The sequence below is a fragment of the Mesoplodon bidens genome, assembly GCF_964165515.1.
Source record: "Mesoplodon bidens genome assembly, chromosome: 4".
NCBI lineage: Eukaryota > Metazoa > Chordata > Mammalia > Artiodactyla > Ziphiidae > Mesoplodon > Mesoplodon bidens.
This window is the reverse complement of record NC_138160.1, coordinates 142553649-142569142: the sequence shown is the minus strand read 5'-3', so window position 1 is coordinate 142569142 and position 15494 is coordinate 142553649. Positions and strand designations below refer to the sequence as shown.

At 55.3% G+C, this 15494-nt stretch overlaps 2 protein-coding genes across 2 annotated transcripts in view; both read right to left on the bottom strand.

Annotated features, from left to right (window-relative positions):
• Positions 1–15494, bottom strand: part of GCDH (glutaryl-CoA dehydrogenase) — a 415847-nt gene that overhangs the window by 181696 nt on the left and 218657 nt on the right. The window lies entirely within an intron of this gene.
• IER2 (immediate early response 2) lies at positions 13352–15134 on the bottom strand. The gene has a single exon (XM_081230529.1). It carries the CDS (start codon positions 14992–14994, stop codon positions 14323–14325), a length of 672 nt encoding a protein of 223 aa, XP_081086655.1. The 5' UTR covers positions 14995–15134; the 3' UTR covers positions 13352–14322.

Genomic DNA, 15494 nt, shown 5'->3' with positions numbered 1-15494 from the left:
CCCTCACCAGCATTCCATGCTGTCAGTGTTCCCAGTTTTGGCCATTCTAATACATGTGCAGTGGTATCTTATTGTTGTTTTACATTGTTGAGTTTTAAGAGAGTTTGTCTTGGTTTGGTTCTGGTTTTGTTTTGTTCTGTTTTCGTATATGTTGGATACCAGTCACTTATCAAATACTTGTTTCGTAAACATTTCCTCCTAATCTGTAGCTGGTCTTTTTTCTCTTAACACTGCCTTTCCCCCAGCATTAATTTTAATTTTAATAAAGTCCAAGTTATTATCAAAAAAAAAAAAAAAGGAAATGTATAGGAGTCTGGCACTGACTTGCATCTGGCCATCAGCACAGAGTGGCTGTAAGCAGGGTGGCAGGTGACAGCTGGGGACAGCTTCCCCCTTCTCTTCCCCCCTCCACATCAAGCACCTTCCAAATCCCCAAGTTAAACTGCCCTGAGACACTGCCCTGACCCCTGGGACACCAGGTCACTTCATCATGGCCACAGTCAGAAGCCAGAAAACCCCTAAGCACTCCCGGGGCCCCCGGCGGCCCAGGAGGAACAGGTTGGCAGAGACCAGATGAGGGGGTCTTTGCAGCAACACACATAGACCTCCCTTCCAGACCTGGGATGGGAAGAACATTCAAATGTGCCCCTGACCATCTTTCTAAATTAGCCACCACTCTGCCCTCCCCACAGCACTCTCTCCTCTCTTGTAACCCCATTGTATTTTCTTTTTTCTGAGCTTATCAGTGCACTTGAGTATCAAATATTGCCTGTCTCCCCGACCCTGATGGAAAGGCCCCCATCTGTACAATCCAGAGATCAGCAAGCAAGAGGCAAGTTAGGAAATATGTCCGGGTTGGGGGGAGGGGGGCTCTCTGTCACAACTCCACTCTATCCCTTATCGTGAAACTGCACAACTCAGACTGGGACTCGAACCCAACTGCACCTCAAATGAGACTCGAACTCAGCCAAAACTCAGACTGGAACTTGAAGCCACAGGCTGACACTCAAACCCACTGTCTTTTAAATGAAATAGCAAACCTGGTCTCAGGACTTAGAGAAGCTCAGGTTCTTTACATCTCATGGCAGAAGGAATTCAGCAAGAGGCAAAGTGACAGGTAAGGAGATTTACTGAGAGAGATACACAATCCATAGACAGAATGGGGTCTGTTTCAAAAGGTGAGAGCAAGGGCTTCCCTGGTGACGCAGTGGTTGGGAGTCCGCCTGCCAATGGAGGGGACGTGGGTTCGTGCCCCGGTCCGGAAGGATCCCACATGCCGCGGAGCGGCTGGGCCCGTGAGCCATGGCCGCTGGGCCTGCACGTCCGGAGCCTGTGCTCCGCAACGGGAGAGGCCACAGCAGTGAGAGGCCCGCGTACCGCAAAAAAAAAGGTGAGAGCAGCCCAAAATATAGGGTGGTTAGTTTTTATGGACTGCTCCCCAGCACACATACTCTCTCATCCTGGCCTAAATATATTCCAACCTCAGAGCCATTCCATGCCCCACACTCATTTCTGTCTTCCTGCCGTAGCGCGGTACGAGAAAAAAAAAATCCCACTGGTGGGGGGTGGGGAAGGGGGATGGCAGTGTCACGCATGGAGAATGAAATGCAGCCTCAAGGGTCCTGGTCTTAACGGGGATGCTGGGAAGGTTGAGGATGAGGGGGACACCCCACCCTGCATCCTGTTTCTCTCCTGGGCTCTGCAGCTCCGTGAGTCACTATTCTGGCAGTTGCTGGCCTAGAGCCAGGGCTGGGTGGGATGTGAGGGTGGCAGGCAGGCAGGTGGGGGAGACCTACTTTAGCCTCTGGTTTCTCCTCCACACCCACAAGGGCCCTTGGGTCTCAGAGCACACACCCAGACACCCACCCAGTAAATCCGGGAGGCCAGGTTGCGGCTCCCCATACCCTCTGGCTCCTGGGCTGCCTCTGCCACTATCACCCACCCCCGGGAACCATGAAGGAAGAAAAGGGCTGCCTATCTCCACCTGCCAGGGCCTGGGGAACCTGCACACCTCCCGCGAGGAAAAGGGGACATGGCCTAGAATGACAGCCCCACTGACCCTTCCCCAAGATGCCAGAACCTACCAATCACCTCCATCCCCAGAACTCCATGCCTGTTTTTGGAAAAAGACACACACACAAACACACACACACACTGATATTTTGCAGGCGGGCACCTATGTGGAGAGTCAGGGCAGTCAAAGGCAGGTGGTGAGGCTGCCCCCCACCCCACACCAAATTAAAGCCACATCTGGGGACTTTTTTTTTTTTTTGCGGTATGCAGGCCTCTGTTGTGGCCTCTCCCGTTGCGGAGTACAGGCTCTGGACATGCAGGCTCAGCGGCCATGGCCCACGGGCCCAGCCGCTACGTGGCACATGGGATCTTCCCAGACCGGGGCACGAACCCATGTCCCCTGCATCAGCAGGCGAACTCTCAACCGCTGCGCCACCAGGGAAGCCCTGGGGACATTATTTGTTGCCATGACTGTACGAAGAGGCACTCTGGTACCTAGTGTAAGTAGATAGGGTAGGGGGTCCCCAAAGAAAGAGAATCAGACATGGCTTTCTTGACATAAGTGAAGCCATTTCTGGCCTAAGCCACTTTGTGATCTAAGCCTGGCCACAGTGCTTGCCCTTGAATGGGTCTCAGTAATCAGTGACCTTAAGGGAAGCGAGGGAATGCAGGAACACAGGAAAAGTAGTCAGAAACAATATTTCAGCGATAAAATAGAGACCTAGCTCCTCCTGAAGGGATATACATAACAATCTGATACAGGTCTTTGAGCTCTGCAGAAACTAAGGCCCCGACCCAGGTGGAGGATAGAATGATGATGTTGACCCTTCTGACTTCAATCAAGTAAAGCTTGGACTCCATCTACCTTTGCCCCAATTCTATGCTGAATTCTCCTCTGCTCAAGCCCCTTCCTGAATATACACGTACCCTTACTTAAAACTTCCCCAGTTTTGCTGTTCAGAGAGACACTGCTTTAGGAAAGATCTCTGGTATTCTCCTTACCTGCTGCAAATAATAAATCCTTCCTTCTCCCAATCTTTGGCTTGATTGTGTCTTTTGGCTTGACACCCTCCTAGAGGTGATCCCAGTTTTCAGGTGACACTAGTGGATGAAGGCCAGGACTGCAGCTCAACAGCCTGAGATGCACAAGGCAGAGCCCCCACCCCCAACAGAGAACGATCCAGCCCCAAATGTCAAGAGTCAAGAAACTGGCACTTTTTCACTGTCAGGACTATATAGAGCAGGCAAGCTATCCAGCCTCCCTGTGCCTCAGTTTCAACAATGTGAAATGAGGATAAGGCAATAAATCTTTGCGGTGAGGACTCCATAGGTAAAGTGCATCACTAGGAAGCAATAGCTGTTATGATGATTGTCATACTTAAGACCTTAGGCTCCAAGGCTCCCACAGACCCGAGTTCAAATCCGAAATTCAGACAAGTGCTATCACTGCCTGTCTCAGAGTCATGGGGGGAAGACACATGAGCTACTGGGGCACACAGCCTCGGTGTGGTGGGGAGGATTTAGGGGTACAGAGTAAACTCGCAGAGCTCAGAAGTGCCTGAGCCTGGAAGGGGCATTAGGGAACATAAGACCATCTGGCTTCTGGGTACCACAGATGCCATGGCAACGGGACAGGATGGGCTCTGGTGCAATATGAATTGGAGGTTTGGGGGAAGAATCATGCTGGCCTTGAGCACAGAGCAGGGAGCATGCCTGAGACCTGGCCCATCTGGTGGGTGGCTGGCAGGAAGATGGTTCTGAGGATCTTTCCCCAGCTTTCTAGAACATACAGGGTAGCTGCAAGGAGGGAAATTCACCAAGAGCAGGGACAGGTACACTAGGGTAATCCAGGACAATCAGAGGGAACCTGGGCCATTCAGAGGGTGGGCAGAGAATTTCCCAGAGCTGAGAAGACCCAGCCTACCTGCCCACTTGCCCAGTCTGACCAGAAACCCAGGTCCAAGCTTGGGACATGTGGCCCTGGGGGTGCACCCTGGCTCCAGCCTCCAGGGACAGAGCTGGCTTTAGTCACAGTGGAACCACTGGGAGATTGGGCAACAAGGATGCACCGCCCACAGATGTCCAGAAAGTCGTGAGAAAGAGGGACAAGCCTGGGGAGAAGGGAGGGAGGTCAGGGGAGAGAGGACGCCCAGGCTGCAAAGACAGACACATCAGTGCCCGCTGACTGCAGAGTCCCCAGAGGCCCTCTCTTGCACATTCCCTCCTCGGTAGCCTCATCTCCGCAGCAGCAGCCAGAGATGCAAAGCAAGGAGAGGGGAAGCCCCCCTTCCTAAAAGGAAGGTTTTGGAGATCCTGGGGTAAGCCCCTTCTCACAGCCTCAGTTTCTCCCTCAGAGGGAATTCCCTGGCAGTCCAGTGGTTAGGACTCCGTGCTTCCGCTGCAGGGGGCACGGGTTCTACCCTGCTCGGGGAACTAGGATCCAGCAAGCCCCAGGGCATGGGGCAAAAACAAAAAACAAAAAAAAACTGGTTTCATGCCCACCCCTCTTGGAAGGTAATGCCTTGTCCCAAACAACAGGAGAGCACTTTGAAAATCCGAGTATCTGTTTACAAGGCAATATCCCTGGGGAGCCGGAAGGCAGCAGGGGACTACCTGGGGGCAGAAGCTGCAGACTTGAGCCACCACTCCAGGCACACGGCCCGAAGGGGAAGAGCTCCACCCCCGCCCCATGCTGAGCCTCCAAGCCACAGCCGGCAGGGCCCCGGCAGTAACTGCAGGCTTGCTTTGGCCTTCCTGGTGGCTCCAAGCCAGGACAAGTTTCATTCCGGAAGGGCGGGCCACAGCAGGGGAGCGGAGTGGCGGTGGAGGGGGGGTGGGGGCGGCGGTACTCAGGTGGAGGAGGCTGGTTGGCAGTGGGCTGGCCTGGGGCCCATGGGCTGAGGCCCAGGCTCCTGCGGCCTCTAACACACCCCTAACATGGCAGGTGGCCTCTGATGGCCCTCCCGGCCTGCCCTCGCCCTGCCCCCGGGTCTAAAGGGTGAAGCAGTGAGCCATTTCTTGTTCCAGACACCTGCAAGGGGGCCCGGCAGCAGCCTTTCTAGTCTAGCAGTGTGGGCGGTTTGGATTTGCTCAGTTAATAATGATCACCCAAAACAAAAAGCAACAAAAACTAAAACCCAAACCCAACTTTGTCCTCATCAAGCCCCTGGGCTGAGCATGCACAAACTGGCCTCTGGGGATGTTTTCACCAGAGGAAGCAGGAGAAAAGACAGTACAGAATCACCCAGCAAGTGGGTCTCAAAAAGCTGAAGGAGGAAGTTGGTGGGCGAAGCCAGTGGGTGGCTAGCCCAGGATGCCAGAAGAGAAAAGGCCGCCCGGTGGTAGCCAGAGGACCTGGACCATGGATCTCTCCACCCTGAGCTCTCCTTCCTTATCTATGATAAGTTGCTGGGTATACGTAAGCAAAAGTCCACCGGTCTGGAGAAAGATCGCTACCTCCCCCCACCCCATCCTCTGCCCCGAAATCCAGGAGAGAAAGAAAAACAACGGACTTTGTTTTAGTAGACACATGTTTTCTCTGTGCCTCAACTCCCTCATCCGTAAAATGGGGCTAGTGAAAGTGCCTACTTTAATTCTGACCCAGGCTTGGAGCAGGGGGTTAACTAAGTGAATACGCAGAATGAGCCCAGCAAAGCACCTGGCTGGCAGTAAGTATAAATACACACTGTCTCTTCTTAGAACAGGGCATGTTATCTGGTCTCTAACCAGTAGCCCCTGGGGTTGAATGTTGAGTCTTCAGCGGCCCTTCAGAGTCTCACAGAATCTTCTGAGGGTGCTTCTCAGGTTAGCTCTGTAAACACAGAGGACTTTGCATGAAGTCTCAACTAACACAGCGGCTAATTCCCCAACATGTCTTCCCAGGGCTCCAAGAGCAGAGCGTTTCCAAGACTCCCCGTTCAGCTCACCTTGGCCCCTTAGGACCACCCTGTGCTCTGGTCAATCCCTTGGGAGAACTTCCCAAACTGAGGGAAACTGAGGCCTGAGGCCCAGACTACCAAGGGAATGGCTCAGGGGGGCGCAACCTCCAGCTCACCCGGCAGGGCAGTTAGAACAACCATGGCTGGCAAACATAGCTGTACTTTGGACTCACCTGGGACACCTGGGTCCCCTGCCCGGCCCAGCCCAGCCCCAGAGATCCCGGGATTTCTAGCCATGCCCCGTCCCCTGATGGTACAACCCTCAGCAACAGAGGGGAAAAGAAACAGGCCCTATGACTCCATTGAGGAGGGCAAGGTCTGCATTCATCTCACCATTTCCAGGTACTTTCACAAACAAGTCGTGGAACAAGAGAAAAAGCTGTGCATTTGCTGGTTTCGTCAATCCCCTCGCCTTGCTCCCCACTGCAGCTGGGCCCCGAGGGAAGAGTTAACAGGAAGTGCCTGGCGTCCTGCAGCCACAGAAGCCCATTGTTCTCCAGCTGGCCCCCTCCCCCTCGTCCAGGAAGACCCTCCAGGGAGCTCCTTCAAAAGGGCCGGGCCGGTGTCTCCATACTGCAGGCCAGCCAGTCAGGAGAGCCAGCACAGGAAAAGGAAACCCGCTGGGCGCGGGCTGGGGCACAGCTGTCACCGCAGAGTCTCGGGGGGTTTCCGAGGAAGGGGGGCTCAGCCTCACCCGCCCCTGGGGGGGTTGCAGCCCTCCCCCACAGTCCCCATCTGGAAGCCGGAAGGCTTTGATCTCAATTCTTTAAGTACAACTTAAGCTCCTGCCTCCCTCCACCCATTTGCCCCCCACCCCTCCCACCCCCAGCATCTCTGGGTTAGAAAGTTTCACACCGCACCCCTCCTCCGTCTGATTTCAGATCTCTCTTGCAGGCACTAACCGCCGGCTTTTTCTGATTAGCAGACTCGGATTGCGGGGGGGTGGAGAGTGGGTGCTGTGCTTTGGCGGGACGGCCTGGATTTGGGGGGCAAAAGGAGGCAGAGAGCTGCGAGCAATTCCCTGGGAGACCCTGGGGGGCAAGCAGGGTGAGGGTGAGCAGCTGGCAACCAGATGTGGGTGGACGGGTTGAGGGGGAAATTAATTGGTGCCAGTAGGAGTGGGCGGAGAAGGCAGGACCCGAGGGGGCCCCCGGGTAGCTACCTAGGTACAGGAGGGAGGGTGGCGAGACTGAACGCCGAGATAACTTCTTAAGTGAGAGTCAACAATGTGCTGGGGAGGGGGCGCTGATCTGAAGCCGATTGGGCCAGGAGGCTGGAAGGCAGCGAGAACTAAAAGGGCAGGGACCCAAGGGAATTTCTGCTGAGAGGGGCTGCAAGAAAGGGGCAGGCAGGGAGCTGGCCTTGGAGAGGGTTCGGGCCTGGACATGCAGGTGGAGGGCCTTAGGCCCTAGGCTCAGCTCTCCTGGACACAAATTTGGGGAGACTTTAGCTCCCCGGACACAGGTGGGCAGAACACCTCTAGGCTGGGCCTCAGAAAACAGATATGAAATACCCTAGTGAGAGCAGTCCCGGACACAGGTGGGGAAGGTCTGGGGTCCCCTGAACACAGGTGTGTGGATCTGAGCTCCGCTACACACTGCTGTGGAGGTTCTGGGTTCCCCTAGACACCGGTGTGTGGTTCTGGGCTCCCCTAAACATACATGGGGGGAGGGTTTCAGTAGCCCCCACGCCAAGGGCGGGTAGCGTGAGCCTCAAACTCTGGCAACCCCCATTTCCCTTCAGCTTTTCTATGCCATTTACCTGATTCCGAGCCGACGCCCAGCCCCAGGAGCCCACAGCTCGACCTCTGCCTTCCTGCTCGGCGCCTAAACCCCGCCCCTACAACCGCAGGGCGAGCTGGGGCGGGAGGGGGAGGCAAGCGCCGAAGGTCTGGGCGGAATCCGGAAGGGACCAGTTTGGGGGCGAGGGGGCGGAGCCGGGGTCACAGACCAACAGCTGGAGCTCTAGGAAGTACTTAGCTCTGTGCAGCGCGTGGGGGCGGGGCCCAGAAAGGAGTGCAAAGCGGGTAAATTTGCATATCCCGCCCCCGTCTGTGATTGACACCCAGATAACCCCGCCCCCCGCGCTGGCTATGTTACCCACCCAGAGGGCCCAGCCTCGGACTTAAATTTCCCAGCCTAGATCAAGTCCCTGCCCCGCGCCACTAGCAATCTGGCCGAGGCCTGCGTTTTACCGCCTCGGGCGGGTGGACGCCGCCCAGGTTCCTGGAACCGGGTAAGCCAGTCTGGGAGCAGCTTCTGGGCTGGTCTCGACCTGTGGACCGGCCCTTTCCCAGCTCAGCGGAGTCCGAACTGAGGCATTTGTTCCTTGGGTCCCACACAGTGGAGGAGGCGGGGGTGGGGGTGGGCGTGGTGAGCGAATATCTGGATGGGGGGTGGGGCACCACTAGACCTGTCCCGTACTTGCTCTCCTGCAGGACTATCCTCTCTGGACCTCGGTTTCCCAGTCTGTAAAAAGTGGACATTAGGGCTTCCCTGGTGGCGCAGTGGTTGAGAGTCCACCTGCCGATGCAGGGGACACAGGTTCGTGTCCCGGTCCGGGGGGATCCCACGTGCCGCGGAGCGGCTGGGCCCGTGAGCCATGGCCGCTGAGCCTGTGCATCCGGAGCCTGTGCTCCGCAACGGGAGAGGCCACAACAGTGAGAGGCCCATGTACCACAAAAAAAAAAAAAAAAAAAAAAGTGGACATTAAAAGGACCGACCTCAAAGGAAAGTAGCAAATGCATCACTCACTCACAAAAAACACTTAGTAAGCAGCTACTAGATTCATCTCTGCCCTGATGGAGGCCACAAGCTAGAAGAGGAGACAGACCCAGAAAGAAATGTAACATTGCAGTTGTGATAAATACTACTACTACTACTACCACCACTACTACTACCACTACTACTACTACTACAAAGTAGCTTCTGATCAGAATAGCAATAAATATAGGGGTCTTAGACTAAAACGGAGGGCAGAAAGGTAAGTTCCCTGATGATTTGCCCTTGAGCTAAGCTGACTTAACTAGGTAAATAAGGAAGAGAAAAGACTCTTAGCAGATAACAGCATATACAAAGGCCCTGTGGCTGGAAAGATTGTGGAAATATAAGGAACAAAAAGCAGATCAGTGTGGCCAGAGAATGATGCAAGATTAGCCAGAGATGAGCTGGGCACAGATCAAGCACAGTCTTTCAGACACTAGTAGGGGTTTTGTCCCTCTTCCAGAAGCAGAATTTTCCTAGTTCTGGGACAGTGGGCAAAGTGATTCAATGTTATTTAAATAATGTAATGAATCCCTCAGAGTCTCTCCCTTTTCAGCTAGTCTAAGGATCGTCTTTGGCAATAATGTGTCTTTAACCTTTCTAATCTTCCTTTGTAACAAAGAAAGCTGTCTGGAACCTAACATTGGCTACTGTTTCAGCAGGGTCTTATGACAGTGTTTCATTTTCATTGTAACTTTTATACACTGTTACCTTCTATGTATGGTGAGTGATTGACAAGTGGGTTAAGTCTTAAAAATATGTTACTTAAATAATAGTACTGTTGTTAAGCAGATATGACAAAAATCCTGACCCTCAACTGTCTGAAGTTTGGGAAATTCAATTCTAAGAGCCATGGGAAGCCACTGATTAATGAGATAATAAATATTAAGCATTTAGCACCTGCTTACCCCAGCCAACCTCATTCACTCACTCAGGCCTGGGCTGGGCATTCATGGAATTGACATTTATATGGGGCCATGGATGCTAAATAGAACTTATATATATATATATCCTTTCAGGAGGTGAGCAGTGCTCTAAAGAAGGCTGAACAGGGTAAAGGAGTAGGTAGCAGATTGGGGTGCTATTTTAGATCAGGTAGCCAAAGAAGGCCTCCCCAAGGAGGTGACATTTCAGCCGAAAGTGAGGATGGACTTGTGGATGTCTGGGAGAAGAGCATTGCAGGCAGAAGGAACAGCAAGTGCAAAGGTCCTGGGGTTGGAACACACCTGTCCTGTTCTCCAAGCAAAAAGGAGGCCAGTGTAGATGAAGCAAAGGAAAGCTGGGATAGTGAAATGATCCCGTTTGCATTTTTATAAGATCAGTGCAGCTGCTGCATAAAACAGATTGTGGGCATCAAGGGCAGGGAGGAAGCCACTGCCCTCACCCAGGTGAGAGGTGAAGGCAGCTCACAGCAAGGTGGGAGCCATGAGGGTGGGGAAAAGCTTGGAGTGGGATGGGTAGTCAAGTTGACAGCACCTGCGACTGGACAGGGTATGAAGGAAGGAGAAAAGGGAAGTCAAGAAAGATTTCTCCTCAGCTGAAAGGCTGGCAGGAAGCATCAAGAATCCTCTTTAGGTCCTGCTAGGTTTGGAATACCTTAGAGCCTCAAGGGGAGACAGAGAGAGAGGACTTGGCCAGACAAGTCTGGAGGTTAGGGGGAGGTCCAGGATGGAGAGCAAAATTTGGGAGTCAGCATAGAGGCGGCAGTTAGGGCCTTAAGACTGAATAAGCCTACCTAAGGGTGAGTATAGACAGAGGTGGACCCAGGGCCTGAGGCAGGAACCACGGGTGAGGTGGGAGTGTGAGTGTGGGGGCCTGAAGGCAGGAAGAATCAACCCTGTCAAATCATTAGCATTAGACCAAACTCAAGCTGGGAGGGGAGCTCTCCTTCACATTGAGCTACTGGATGAGGAACTATTCTTCCAGCTCTCTGGGCTTAGCAGTGTCTGTACACACTTTCCCATACATATACATGTACTTGTATTGCTGTATGTGCTTTTATTATTTTTTTCAAAACAAACAACTTTTTTTTAATTGAAGTATAGTTGATTTACCATGTTGTGTTAGTTTCAGGTGTACAGCAAAGTGATTCAGAGATATAGATATATAGAGACATAGATAGATTTTTAAAGATTTCTTCATGTGGACCGTTTTTTTTTTTTTTTTTTTTTTGTGGTACGCGGGCCTCTCACTGTTGTGGCCTCTCCCGTTGCGGAGCACAGGCTCCGGATGCGCAGGCTCAGCGGCCATGGCTCATGGGCCCAGCTGCTCCGCGGCATGTGGGATCCTTCCGGACTGGGGCACGAACCCGTGTCCCCTGCATCGGCAGGCAGACTCTCAACCACTGCGCCACCAGGGAAGCCCTTCGTTTTTTTTTTTTTTAAGTCTTTATTGAATTTGTTACAATATTTCTTCTGTTTTATGTTTTGGTTTTTTTGGCCCTGAGGCATGTGGGATCTTAGCTCCCCAGCCAGGGATCGAACCCACATCCCCTGAATTGGAAGGCAAAGTCTTAACCACTGGACCGCCAGGGAAGTCCCTAGATATATATTCTTTTTTAGATTCTTTTCCATTATAGGTTATTACAAGATATGTATAAAGTTTCCTGTGCCATACAGCAGGTCCTTGTTATTTATTTTATATATAGTAGTGAATATCTGCTGTATGTGCTTTTTAATAAATTTATTTATTTTATTTATTTTATTTTTGGCTGTGTTGGTTCTTCGTTGCTGCGAGCGGGCTTTCTGTAGTTGCGGCGAGCAGGCTTCTCATTGCGGTGCCTTCTCTTGTTGCAGAGCACGGGCTCTAGGCACGCAGGCTTCAGTAGTTGTGGCTCGCGGGCTCAGTAGTTGTGGCTCACAGGCTCTAGAGCGCAGGCTCAGTAGTTGCAGCGCACGGGCTTAGTGGCTCCGCGGCATGTGGCATCTTTCCGGACCAGGGCTCAAACTCGGAGGATTCTTAACCACTGCGCCACCAGGGAAGTCCCCAATTTGTGCCAATTTTGGACAATGCTGTAGTGAATACCCTTCTGGAACCTCTTTTTCCAGGCCTGAGGTTCTGTGGGGATCCACGGGCCATGAGATCTGTGACAGTTTTAGTTTTCACAGCTATTGTCCAATCGATTACTCCCCAGAGGGTTTGTCCCAATAACCCAATGCCATGTAATGGCGTGGAAACTCCATGGCTCATCAATGTCGACTGTTGTGACAAATTTTCAATTTTGTCTCTTCTGATGGGGTCTTGGGGAAGGGTATACGTTAAGCGGATATATGTGAGGGGCACTTGGCTTTTCTCCCACAGCATCACCTCCAGCCCTCAGCCCCCAGTGACCGGGTACCGGAAACCCCCAGACGGCCCGGGCGGGGGCGGGGGCGGGGGCGGGGGGCGGCCAAGCAGCTTCCCGCGGAAGGAAGCGCCCGGCGGTCCCTGCGACAGGATGCGCCGTGATGCCCCCTCCCCACCCTCCGGGGACTTCCCGGGGCCGGGCCAGGTTCTCGAGGGAGTTGCTCCCACGCGGACGCACTGAGCTACCGCGAGGGGTGTGGGGCTCCAGTCCCCCAGCATCCCACTGCGGAGCTGTGGGTCGGTCTCCCGAGTGGGCGGCACTAAAGTCTTTCACGTTTCCCGGGAAGGAAACGGGCTGCGGTGGAGGCGAGATTCCCCTGAGGGGCCCTGAGGGAGGCAGGGAGGAGGGAGTGCGATGGGTGAACGAGGCAGGAGGGGAGCCAGGAGCGGGCATTCGGGGACGGGGCCGCCCATCCCCCGCGCCCTCCTCCCTCAACCCTCGGGGTCAGGTCCCCCGGGTCTCGGAAGGCCCGCCGTGGCGGAGCCTGCCGTCTGGAGGCGGGGCGGGAGCATTCCCGGCGCCTCCCGCCGCCCTCACCGCCCGCACCTGCGGCTCCTTTGTCCTTTCAACAGCCCCCACCCCCCATCCCCCAGCCCCAGTGCAACATCTACAGCCGCTCTCCTAAACCAGCACTGGGTAAATTGTGAGGGTTTCCTCCTGTCTGGGGGGCTAACCTGGGGATGGGGTGGGGCCAAAGCAAACAAGCGCTCCCACGGGAATTTCTAAACCTACAGCCTCACAGGGAAGCTGTTGAGGCCCACTTTGCAGATGAGGAAACTGAGGCAGGGAGCACACCTCCTTGCCTGAACCGCACAGCTATACTGCCAGAGACTGGAACTGGGCATAAAGGGTGCTCCAAAGCTCACCTGCTCAGTTCCACCCCAGTTGTGGGATCCCTGCTGATACAGTTAATCAAGCGGCGGGGGGGGGAGGACTGTTGGGAGACGAATCAAGTCTCCAAAGGAAGTGTGGTCCCCCGACTCTGTTGCAGGCACAGTACCCAAAGTATCCCCCAAACGTCTGAACTCGGAAAGCACTGACCCAGCCAGAAATACAGGAGAATGTCCAAGGAACCCCCAAACGTGAGAGGGTTAAGGAAAGGTCAGAGCACCAGGCAATCAGCACCCAGTGCTCTGGCAAAGAAAAGGGGCCCGGCCCCTTCCCGCCCACTCTGCCCACGTGGTAGCCGGTCAGACCAGTTTCTGGGGCCCCAGCAAGCCGACAGCCAGCTCCTGACCCCTTAACCCTGCCCCTCCCCCACCAGGGAAGAAAACCAGACGGGCTCCACAGACTTTTTCTTCAAATGGTCTTTATTTTCCTATCTGGCGTTTCTAGCAAAAAGGCCAGACAGATGGAGTTAACAGAATCCACCACAGTAAAGGTAAACAGAACACCCCTCCCCCCAAACTGGCCCAGTCTCACCAAAAAACTGATCCCAGCTCAGCTTTACAGCGCTCTGAACAACCCCCTCCCCCCATTTCTGTGATTCAGACCAGGAAAGTCCGGGTTGATTGTGTCTGTTGGTCTGAGGGAGGATCAAGCTTGAGACTATCAACATATTCCCACCTCTAACACACCAGATGAGAAAAATTTTAACCTGAAATTAGAACTGCCCTCTGCCCCCGAAGGCGTAGGGGCTCGGGGCAATAACTCACAGCACGCGGAGGCGAAGTGACTCAGGCCGCCCTCCTCCCATTCCCCTGGGCGTCCACACCCCAGATCCTCCTCCCAGGCCTCACACCCACGCAAGGCAACAGGAAGCTCCCCACGTCTGCCCATGACGCAACGATGACCGCTTGCACAAGTATGTCACTGGAGGGGGAAGGGGAGTGCCTGGAATTCTCTGAGGTTGGAAACGCAAACACCAACTATTGAAAAACCTTGAAAGGGCAGCACAGCCCCCAGTAAAAAAATAAAGTACGACCCTGAGGAGTTTAAAGAACCAAAGCTCCCTTCTCCAAGGCCCAGAGGAGAGGGTAAGGTCCATATCCCAGTCCGTTAAGATAGCACCTGTGGGCGCAGCAGGTCTGGGGGAAGGCGCCCGCGCCCCCGGCTCGGGCTTCTCGGTGTCGCCGCTGCACACAGGTGGCGACGGCACCCCGTGGGTAGAGTCCCTCTCAGGGCATCTCGGCAGCCCGGGCGGCTGCCCCTCTCCACGGTTTCCGCGGGCGCTCCCCCGGGGGTGGGCCTCGCCTTGGGTCTGCGCTCTCTGGCCGACGGTTCGGCCCGCGCTCTGGGCTCTGGTAGCGCCGCTCACGGACCCTCAGAAGGCCACCACGGCCCGCACCAGCACGTTCAGCATATTGTCCGCCCGGCGGCAAGCCGGCTTCGCCTCGCACGCCGGCGGCGCCGTCGGGGGCGCGGCGGGGCTGCAGTTCAGGAGGCCGGAGAAGCGCCTCTGCAGGACGCGCGCCAGGTTGGGGAAGGCGCCCTCCGCTTGCGCCGGAGGGGGCTGCAGACGATCAAGGACGTCCGAAGAGGCCCTTTCCTCCTCCTCCTCTTCTTCTAGGCGGGCTTTCTTACTCGGGACCAGTGCGGCGTCCCCAACGTCGCTCAGGCTGCAGCTCCGCCGCTTGCGGCTGACTTTGGCGGGGCGCTGGTCACAGCGGGCAGGGGTCTCCTCTGCTCTCGGTGCCTCCTGCGTGTCCATGGGTTCCGGAGAGGGCTGCTCACCGTCGCAGGACGCTACCTCTGCTGCGGCTTCCGCTTCCCGCGACGGGTGCAGGCAAGGGTCAGGGGAGCGGGCGGGCGGCAAGGGCGCCTCGGGCTCCTGGGCTTCCACCTTGGCCGAGAGGTAGAGCTCCCGGGCGCTGCGCATGACCAGCGACAGCTGCAGACTCCGGTGCAGCCGCAGGCCACCGCGCTGCATGCGCGAATGGTACATCTTCCACACCGACAGGGTCATGATGCGTTGCGCCTCCTTCTGCACTTCCATAGCTGCCTGACGGAGGGGCGAAGGCGGCGGGGACACCCGGCTGGGCAGGGCAGGTGGCAGGTGCACGCTGGACAAGGCGCTCTTTCACGCCTCTCTCTACGGGCCAACCCACGCTGAGACGCTGCCAGGACGCTCTGCCCCGGCGCCCGCCACCCGGGCCCTTTTGTACCTCAAATGAAGTCACTGAGACGCCCCGCCCAATCAGAAAGTCGCATCCGGGCTTTCCTCAGCTCCGAGGCGAGAGACTCCTTAAAGCGACAGGGTGGAATTTACCGAGCAAAGAAAAGGGACCCGAACTCGTGTGAGGAGGAGGGTTCCCCAGTCCAAGCTGAGCTCTCGGGTGGTCTGCTTCCTCAGGGCCCCCCACTGCACCCGCGCGCGGGCCCAGGGGAGAGGCGCCGTGGGTGGGGCTCAGGGTCCACCCACGGGTTGCGTCTGGAGACCCCTGCGGGTCGTAGGCGGCACTTTTCCCCTCGCACCCGGGAAGACTTGGGTTCTAA

Coding starts and splice junctions, on each gene's coding strand:
- IER2 (XM_081230529.1), bottom strand. CDS start 14,994: ATGGAAGTGCAGAAGGAGGCGCAACGCATCATGACCCTGTCGGTGTGG.